General features: G+C 54.6%; 1 protein-coding gene across 1 annotated transcript in view; it reads left to right on the forward strand.

Moving 5' to 3' along the window:
• Positions 1 to 4392, forward strand: part of PPP5C (protein phosphatase 5 catalytic subunit) — a 22199-nt gene extending 17807 nt beyond the window's left edge. The window contains exons 8-13 of the mRNA XM_043436290.1: positions 1638 to 1780; positions 1883 to 1970; positions 2459 to 2499; positions 2594 to 2772; positions 3624 to 3705; positions 3878 to 4392. Coding sequence (XP_043292225.1) covers positions 1638 to 1780; positions 1883 to 1970; positions 2459 to 2499; positions 2594 to 2772; positions 3624 to 3705; positions 3878 to 3940 — 596 coding nt within the window. The 3' untranslated portion in view covers positions 3941 to 4392. The remainder of the gene's footprint in view (positions 1 to 1637; positions 1781 to 1882; positions 1971 to 2458; positions 2500 to 2593; positions 2773 to 3623; positions 3706 to 3877) is intronic.
• The last annotated feature ends 5396 nt before the right edge of the window (positions 4393 to 9788 follow it).

Here is a 9788-nt window from a genome sequence, read left to right on the forward strand (position 1 = left end):
TCTGGGGTCAGTGTGGAGTCTGGGGGATCAGTGTGGGGTCTGGGGGGTCAGTGTGGGGTCTGGGGTCAGTGTGGGGTCTGGGGGTCACTGGGGTCTGAGGTCAGTGTGGGGTCTGGGGGATCAGTGTGGGGTCTGGGGGATCAGCGTGGGGTCTGGGGTCAGCGTGGGGCCCTGGGCAGGGCGCGTGCAGGGTAGTGACTGCAGGTGTGTTTGCCGTGCCTTCACTGAGATCGTGCACGGGGCTGCCCTGTGAGGTTGGGCAGGTTGTGCGCTGTGCGTCAGCACTGCATCACCGGGGCTCTGTGGGCCCCAGTGAGGACTTTGGTCATGGGAGGCCTCTGAGCGGAGGAGGGTTAGGGCCCGTCTCTGATATTAATAGAACCTGTGGGCCTCCATGTGGGGAACAGACCAAGAGCTCAGAGAGGGAGCAGGGAGACTGGTGGTAGCTGGGCCCAGGTGGGAACAGTGGTTGGATGGGGGCTTGCTTTTCAAGTAGAGTATCAGTGTCTGCTGGTGGGCTGGATGCAGATGTGAGAGAAAGAAGGGGTCGGAGGGGGGCACTCCCGGGTTTTGGCTGGAGCATCTGGAGAGCCGTGGCTGTCACTGAGAAACTTGAGGGGTGACGGAAAGAGCAGCGTATGGGCTGGAAGGTGGGGAGCTTGGATCTGGATGTGGCTGTGAGGCGGAGAGGAGATATCTAGGAGGCCCCTGGGGGCTATAAAGTGGGGGTTCCTCAACGTACGTGTGGCGTTGGGCTGGGTCAGCTCACCAGGGAGTGAGGACCGAGGGGGAGCCCCTGCCTGCTGAGGGGGGGGCGGTGCACAGGAGAGGCAGCCAGGAGTGGAGGAGAAGCGAGACGGAGTGAGGACAGTGGGCTGGGTTGGGCTCTGAGATGCATGAGCTGGTCCAGTGGTGGAGACTCCGCACTCGCAGCGCAGAGGGCCCAGGTTCAATCCCTGGTCAGGGGACAGGAGTGCTGATGTCCCCCACGTTCACACCCAGGTTCAAGGAGTTCTCGCAGTGCACCTAGCACGTGATGCAGATCCCATGAGTTCCTTCTGCAGGCCTCCTTGTAGGAGGAGGCGAAGAGCTGGACTCAACAGTCCAGCCTCGGCTGCCGTGGGGGGCCTGGCCTCCCCCAGCCCCAGAGGGAGGGACTGTTTCTGGTGGGAAGGTAGAAGCCCAGGCATGGGACTGGCCCACGGCAGGCACTCTGCAGGGGGCTCCTTTCTTCTTCTCCAAGACCGACCCCTTGCTTGATGCTCCTAGCATAAGTGTGGCTGGTCCTTTAAGAAGGAATCCGAGTCTCATGGGGATAAGGGACGTGCCTCTGGCCACTTAGGGTCAGGACCAGGGCTGAACCTAGGCCTCTGCCACTCCGTGGTGATCAGGGCTGGCCTGGGCCTTGTGACCGTGCACCCATGGATCTTCTCAGCCTGCTCGCCCCTCTGGACAGAGGGCTGAGAACAGCGTCTCCACCTCGCGGGCTTTCTGGGAAGGACCCGCAGGGTGCTGTGTGGATGCCGCTGACTGGGGCTGCCGCGCGGTCCTCCTCGGCCTCGGCTGGGGTGTGAGCTGGAGGGCGCCCTGCCCAGCGGCGGGGTGCTGAGGTTTCTCTTCATCCTGCTGTCGGCCAGGCAACCATGAGACGGACAACATGAACCAGATCTATGGCTTTGAGGGGGAAGTGAAGGCCAAGTACACAGCCCAGATGTACGAGCTTTTCAGCGAGGTGTTCGAGTGGCTCCCGCTGGCCCAGTGCATCAACGGCAAAGTGCTGGTGAGGCGGGCTCCCCCGCCGGCCGCCCCGGGAGGCTGCGAGGCAGAGGGTGGGGGTGTGGCCGGCCCCTCCCCTCACACTGCTGTCCCTGCCTGACCCCAGATCATGCACGGGGGCTTGTTCAGTGAAGATGGCGTCACCCTAGACGACATCAGGAAGATCGAGCGGAGTCGGCAGCCCCCAGATTCAGGTGACTGGGTGGCCAGGGGCAGCCCCTCCCTCTCAGGGCTCGCAGGCCCCGGCCCTGCCCGCACGGATGAAGGACAGCGAGGCCAAGCCTCACCTTCCTCTCCTGCATGTTGGGTCCGTGCTCCTCCCTCCTGGGGTGGCGCTGGCCAGGAAGCAGGAGTGTCTGCAGTAGTCATTTATTTAACTCCCTCCAGGGGCCTCCCTGGCGGTCCAGTGGTTCGGACTCCACGCTTCCACTGCAGGGGGCCGGTTCATCCCTGGTCAGGGAATTACAATCCGGAGTGCTGCAAGGTGCAGCCGGAAAAAAAAACAAACAAACTTAAAAACATACTCCTTCCAGCTTTGGGGGTCATACAGATTGCACGGGGTCTGGCGGGAGGTCGGCAGGGAGGCCTGTGGTGACCCAGAACCCCGCCTCATGGGCCCCGTGCCCTCCGTGGAGGGCAGCACCCTCACCCAGCCCCCAACGCTCCTCTCTCTCCCCTCCAGGTCCCATGTGCGACCTGCTCTGGTCAGACCCGCAGCCTCAGGTCAGTCTGCCCGGGCCATGGTCGGCGGGTGTGAGCTGTGGGCAGGGCTGGCGGGGTGGGGGGAGTAGACGCCCTGAGCTGCGTGTCTCCCCAGAATGGGCGCTCGGTCAGCAAGCGGGGCGTGAGTTGCCAGTTCGGGCCCGACGTCACCAAGGCCTTCCTGGAGGAGAACAAGCTGGACTACATCATCCGCAGCCACGAGGTCAAGGCTGAGGGCTACGAGGTGGCGCACGGCGGCCGCTGCGTCACCGTCTTCTCTGCCCCCAACTACTGGTGCGTCCCTACCTCCCGCCCGCCGGGCCGCTCTTCCCAGCCCACTGGTTTTCTTTTTTTTTTTTTTAACTTTTCATGATAGAAAATTCCAGAGATACATCAGATACTGTAATGAATGCCCACATACCCATCACCCAGGTTCAGCAGTTACCGACTCTCCCTTCCCCCACCCGCGCCATGGGCTCTTAGGGAGCTAACCCCAGGCATCCTCTCTTCCACCCGGTGATGGCCCAGGGTGTTTCTGAAGGAAGGAACTCTTCTGTACTGAACCGTGATAACCACTGCCAGTCCTTCAGGTCACCTGAACCCCGCCAGAGTTCCCTTTCCCTATGTCCCTCCTCAGTGTCTCTTTGCAGTTGATTGCTTCCAAGCAGGACCCAGACGTGGACCACGTTTTCAGTCTCCTGGTCTTCGAGTTACCAGTCCGTCTTGCCCTCCGCTTTGCTAGTGTTTGGTCAAAGAAACCAGAGTCTCCCATGCTCTGGACGAGACTCAGTCCATCCCAGCTGGCCGGTCGCCATGCCGCTCTGTGCCCCGTGTTGCCTGGTGGTTAGAGCCAGGGTGTGGTCGGATCGGGGACCGTGTTTTGGCCTGAGCCCTGCCTCCACCGTCTGCCCATCCTGTCACTGCTTCCCGGGCCTGCTCGTCCCAGCCCCCGGCCCCCACGTGGCTCTCCCCTCCATCCCTGCTCCTCTGTCTGGGCTCCCAGGGCCCCTCTCCACCTCGCTTCCTCTCGCCTGGCATCTGTGTCCGTCTCTCTGTCTGGGATCCTTCTCCCTGCTCCTCCTTCATCCCCCAGCCCCTCCCAGCCTCTGACTGACCACACGGCCCCTCTGCCCTTGTCCCCCCAGCGACCAGATGGGGAACAAAGCCGCCTACATCCACCTCCGGGGCTCCGACCTGCGGCCGCAGTTCCACCAGTTCACAGCAGTGGTGAGTCCGCCCCCCGCCCTGGGTCCTCAGCTCTCTCCAGCCTGGGCCAGAGGGGAGAGCCGTTATCAGGGGAGGGCTGGTCTCTGCCTCTGGAGCTCCGAGGACCCTCCTCCCGCCCCACCCTCGCTGCCCGCCCATTTCTGTGTCTGACTGTGTGCCTCTGGTTTTGCAGCCTCACCCCGACGTCAAGCCCATGGCCTACGCCAGCACGCTGCTGCAGTTAGGGATGATGTGAGGCCCGCGTGGCAGGGCCCCGCTCCCCATCGACCCCAGGCCCGGCCCAGGGCAATGTTGGACCCCCTTTTACTTTGTAAAGTTTGTATTTATTCCCCTTTAGGTTTGCAGAGGGGGTGGGGGGCTGGCCAGACGGTCTGCTCCCCTGGCAAAGGAGGAGGTGGAGAGGCTGAGGGTGGGGCTCCGACCGGGCATTCTGGAGGAAGGCCTGCGCAGCTGTGGGGGGCGGGGCCCAGAGGCTTCCCCGCCCCCTTGCTTGCATGGCCCCTCCCCTGCTAAAGCAATAGGGCCCCGCCATAGGAAGACCCCCTGGAAGGAGGGTCGTCAGGGAGGCCTCACCTGCACCCCCCTCCTGGCAGCCCCAGGGTGGGGCTCGGCTGGGGCGCACCCCCTTCCCCAGCTATTTTATGTCTGTAATTAAATATGTTAAAATAAAGTCATTATTGTAAGTCAGCTCGTCTCGGACGGTGGGGCCTCGGGAGCTGCCGGCATTGGGGTGACCATTTCATTAGGGGACCTGGAGGGGTGCAGGGGGGCCATGAAGTCCTACCACCTCTGTGCCTCTCATCTCCCTGAAGCTGGACAGGCCTGTCCTGAGGCCAGCCGGCCAAGCAGCCCCTGTGTCTGCCATCCTAGCAGGCTCCTGGGGCGAGTTCTGCCGCCTGGGACAGAGAACCCCATCCACAGTTCACGTGCAGGCGGGAGCCCCGACCCCTCACCCCTCGTCAGTGAGTGTTCACTGAGGCTGCGCAGGTCAGCCTTGCCCTCGCCCGACCCCTCTCGGTGAAGGCCAGCCTCGGTTCTCACCTCACACAACGAAGCAGATGCCTTCCCCCTCCAAAGCAGACTCGAGGTGTTTTCTGCCCCTTTCGCTTTTATTCTCCGTTGGCGGTTAATAGCGAATCCCTTCTATATTTCAGTTTTTAAGTCTGAGCTCTAAATGAAGCAACTTCAGTCCTGATTCTGTGGGGCATTCAGAATAGCCTTGCGGGCCGGTCTGCTTCTCCAAAGCCAGCCGGGTGGCTGTGAACCACCTCCCTGGGGGAGTGTGGGCTGTCTTGAGGAAAATAAGCGCAAAGCCCCCGTGTGCCGATTGCATTTGCTTCTCATAAGAAATGAGTTCTGAGGAGCCCTGTGGATCTGCAGGTGAAATTCCAGCAGGTGAGACCCCACAGGGGGACCCTCTTGCCACTGTAGTGCAGGCGTCCCCAGTCCCACCTTTGTGTCCAACCGTTTGCTAGAACTCAGGCAGAACTCAGAAGAGCTGTTCTATGCATGGTTACAGTTTGTCACAGCAAGAAAAAAAAATCAGCAAAGAGAAGAGACACGAGAGCAGAGAGCGAGCGGGCGTGGGCTTCTGGTCTCTGCCAGGGGAGTCGGAGAGCGCTGACTTCTCCCAGCAACAAGGTGACGACAGGGAAGGCCACCCAGGCCTTGGTTCTCAGGGTCTTGACTGCAGTTGGTCACGTTGGCTGCCCAGACCACATGGCTGACCTTAATCTCCAGAGAGACTAACTGATGCCGTGTGGCCCAGGGTCCCCAGCATAGATCTCGGGAAAGTATCGGCCACTCAGAGGGGAAAAAAAAAGACCTTCATCAGGGAGGATGTTCCTCGGACTTAGAGGGCCCCCTTGACCAGACCTTTCTTTGAGCGAGATGAATCCTTTATTGCACTGCAAACCCTGAAGCTCACTGGCCCTAAACGCGCACAGGGATATATCCACCTTTCTCTTTTCCACGGTTTGACAAGGCTGGGCCACACAGTTCTCCCTCAGGCTCTTCCGGCAGCTGTGGTCAGTGGCCTAGGGCTGGCCTCGCTGGAAGACTGGCCTGGCTGATGATCCAGATGGGCTCACTCCCGTGCCTGGTGACTGGGAACTGTCACCAGAGCACCCACACCCAGCTTCCCTGTGGCTTGGACTGCTCCCCATGCAGCAGCCAGGGCCCACCAAGGAGCTCCCTGAAACTCATGACCTGGTCTCGGAAGTCTCCACGTGTCCCTTCCCCCACGTGGTGTCCCTGGAGCAAGTCACTTAGGCCAACCCAGATGTAAGGGCCTGGGCAACAGTTGACAGACACTAGTAGTCACCTCCCCAGGGTACTGCCTGCCGCCCAAGGCTTCAGCAAGACCCATGCTGATGACACTTTCAGAGGAAGCTTTTTATTTTTTGTTGCTTTTTTATTTTTTAAAACATCTTAAAGTTTATTCATTTTTATTTTTTGGCTGTGCTTCATTACTGCACACGGGCCTTCTCTAGTTGCGGCGATCCAGGGCTCCTCTCTAGTTGCGGTGCGGGAGCTTCTCACTGTGGTGGCGCCCAGGCTTCCGTAGTTGCGGCTCCCAGGCTCAGTACTTGTGGCACCTGGGCTTAGTTGCTCTGGGCCATGTAGGATTTTCCAGGATCAGGGATTGAACCCCTGTCTCCTGCATTGGTGGGCCGACTCTTTACCACTGTGCTGCTAGGGGAGCCCTAGAGGAAGTTTTTAAATCATTCACTTAAATTTCTTTTTTTTTTTGATGCGGACCAGTTTTTAAAGTCCTCATTGAGTTTGTTACAATGTTTCTGTTTTATGTTTTGCTTTTCTGGCCTTGAGCCATGTGGGGTCTTAGCTCCCCAACTGGAAATCAGACCCACACCCCCTGCTTTGGAAGGTGAAGTTTTAACCACTGGACCTCCAGGGAAGTCTCCTTAAATTTCTTTCTTTTTTCCCCCCCTTTAAATTTCTGATTAAAAGTAAACTAGGAAAAAAAAAGATTAAAACCATTAAAAAGAAACTCATTTCTAAGCTGAATGAACATTTGCGTGATTGAACCGGGACCAGTCATTTCCTAAACTACATATGGCCATCTTGACAGCGTTTGTTCTTTTGTGTGTTTAATTACTATGTGTAAATCATAAAGACAAATAAATTTACTGTGCCACCCAGCAAAAAAAAAAAAAAAGTAAATTTATTGGTTGGTCCCAAGATGCTTAGCATTAACTTGAAGCCCAGAGATGCCATTATTCCTATAGGAAGAGGCCCATAGCTAGCATTTAACTTGTCATCCGTTGGGTTTGGCCTTTTAAGGATAAATCAGTTCTGGATTGCATCCTGCTGGCAGTGTCCTCTTAAGATATTGATGGTTTCTCTTTTTTAACTTAGTTTTTGGAGAGAACTTTAAATAGAGATAGTATTTGGAAACAACTTTAAATAGAGAAAGTTGCCAGAAAGGTCCAAAGAACTCCAGGTCCAAAGAACTCCCCGTGTATGGGTCAGCTGGATTCATGTATTACAGAACATTTTGTTCCATTTGCTTGCACTGCATTGCGGTGTGTGTGTTTGTGTGTGTCTCTGTGCACGCACACACACTTTTTCCCTGAATCCTTCGAGAATAACTTGCATGGCATACATCATGACACTTTATCTTTACATTGTTGGTGTGTTTTTCCTAAGATTCAGGCTGCTTTCATATAAGGACTCTACAGTTACCCGCTAGTAAATTTAACATTGCTACACTATTTGTATTTAAACCTACTGACTTGTATTCCAGTTGTATCCGTTGACCCGATCCCGATCAATAATTCCCTGGGTTAGTTAGGGACTTCCCTGATGGTCCCATCATTAATAATGCACCTTCCAATACAAGGTATGTGGATTCGATCACTGGTCAGGGAACTAAGATCCCATGTGCCTCGGGGCAACTGAGCCCTACTAGAGAGAAGCCTGCCTGCCGCGGCAAGGATTCCAGGTACCACAACTAAGACCTGACAGAACTAAATAAATAAAATTTTTTTGAATCCCCTGGGTTACCTTTAGTTCGGTCTCTTTGGTCTTTAATCAGGAACATTTCCTCAGCCTCTTTGTCTTTTATGATATTGACATTTGTGAAGAAGACCATCCTTCTCCCCATCCTCTTTGTTTAAAGCATGTTTATTTGGGATCCGTCTGATGTTTCTTCCTGATCAGACTCTGTCGTGGATCTCTAGCTGAAACAGGACACAGTTCAGTTCAGTCTCTCAGTTGTGTCCCACTCTTTGCGACCCCATGGACTGCAGCATGCCAGGCTTCCCTGTCTATCACCAACTCCCGGAGTTTGCTCAAACTCATGTCCACCGAGTTGGTGATGCCATCCAACCATCTCATCCTCTGTCATCCCCTTCTCTTCCTGCCTTCAATCTTTCCCATCATCACAGTCTTTTCCAATGAGTTGACTCTTTGCATCAGGTGGCCAAAGTATTGGAGCTTCAGCTTCAGCATCAGTCCTTCCAATGAATATTCAGGATTGATTTCCTTTAGGATGGACTGGTTTGATCCCCTTGCTGTCCAAGGGACTCTCAGGAGTCTTCTCCAACACCACAGTTCAAAAGCATCAATTCTTTGGCGCTCAGCTTTTTTAAGGTCCAACTCTCACATCCATACATGACTACTGGAAAAACCATAACTTTGACTAGATGGACCTTTGTTGGCAAAGTAATGTCTCTGCTTTTTAATATGCTGTCTAGGTTTGTCATAGCTTTTCTTCCAAGGAGCAAGCATCTTTTATTTTGGAGCCCAAGAAAATAGTCTGTCACTGTTTCCATTGTTTCCCCATCTATTTGCCATGAAGTGGTGGGACCGAATACCAGGATCTTAGATTTTTGAATGTTGAGTTTTAAGCCAGCTTTTTCACTGTCTTTCTGTCAGATGTCTTTCTGGAACTCTCTTGCTTTTTCTATGATCCAACGGGTGTTGGCAATTTGATCTCTGGTCCTCTGCCTTTTCTAAATCCAGCTTGAATAACTTGAATATCAAGTTCTCGGTTCATGTACTGTTGAAGCCTCGCTTGGAGAATTTTGAGCATTACTTTGCTAGCGTGTGAGATGAGTGACCCTGTATTTGTGATGATGATGGTGAGGGCTCAGTTGTGTCCAACTCTTTGTGACTCCACAGACTGTAGCCCACAAGACTCCTCTATCCATGGGATTTCTCCGGCAAGAATAAGTGGGTTGCCATTTCCTCCTCCAGGGGATCTTCCCAACCCAGGGATCGAACCCGAGTCTCCTACATCTCCTGCATTGCAGACAGATTCTTTACTGCTGAGCCACCAGAGAAGCCCTATATTTGCGATACATATTGGAAATAATCTTCTCTCAGTTTTTTTTTATATATACTAGTATTGTGGTTTAAAAAAAAAATGGAATGACATCACAAAGTTTTCTGTGTTCCAACTTGTCATTTTTATCTTTAGATTTTGGTTGTGGTGTTGTTGCCACGCAACATAAATAATTTTTGGCTGCGAGGCTTGCAGTATTTTAGTTCCCCGACCAGGGATTGAACCCAGGCCCCTGACAGTGAAAGCGCTGAATCCTAACCACTGGACCACCAGGGAACTCCCTATTTTTAAGAAATCAAACGGATTGGTTTTTCTTTTATTGCCTCTGGCTTGTGAGTCAGACTTAGAATGCTTTTCCCTGCACCCAGGGAAATTCCCTCTGGCTTCCTTCTGGTGTTTGCACAGTGAGGGTGAGGAAACAGACCACTGGCCCGGAGCACCCGGAGAGCAAGAAGTCAGGATCTGGTCCCCCAGATCTGCTTATATCCAGAGTTAACATGACCATGGGGCTAGGGGCCCAAAGAATGGGGGAGCCAGCTTGAGGAGCTGGAAAGTGAACATGATGGGAGTGGTTGAAGCCTGAGGGTGACAGGAGGGCTGAATGTCCGTCTCAGGATGACTAACGGGCAGCTTCAAGGGGGCCTCGTGCTTTTCAGCCTGTATTTTAGAAACCAGCAGTCAGAGACTTCCCTGGTGGCCCAGGGGCTAAGACTCCACACGCCCTTGGTTCAGGTAACTACATTCTACATGCCATAACTAAAGATCCCAAGTGTTG

The sequence above is a fragment of the Cervus canadensis genome, chromosome 18 (assembly GCF_019320065.1).
Source record: "Cervus canadensis isolate Bull #8, Minnesota chromosome 18, ASM1932006v1, whole genome shotgun sequence".
Lineage (NCBI taxonomy): Eukaryota > Metazoa > Chordata > Mammalia > Artiodactyla > Cervidae > Cervus > Cervus canadensis.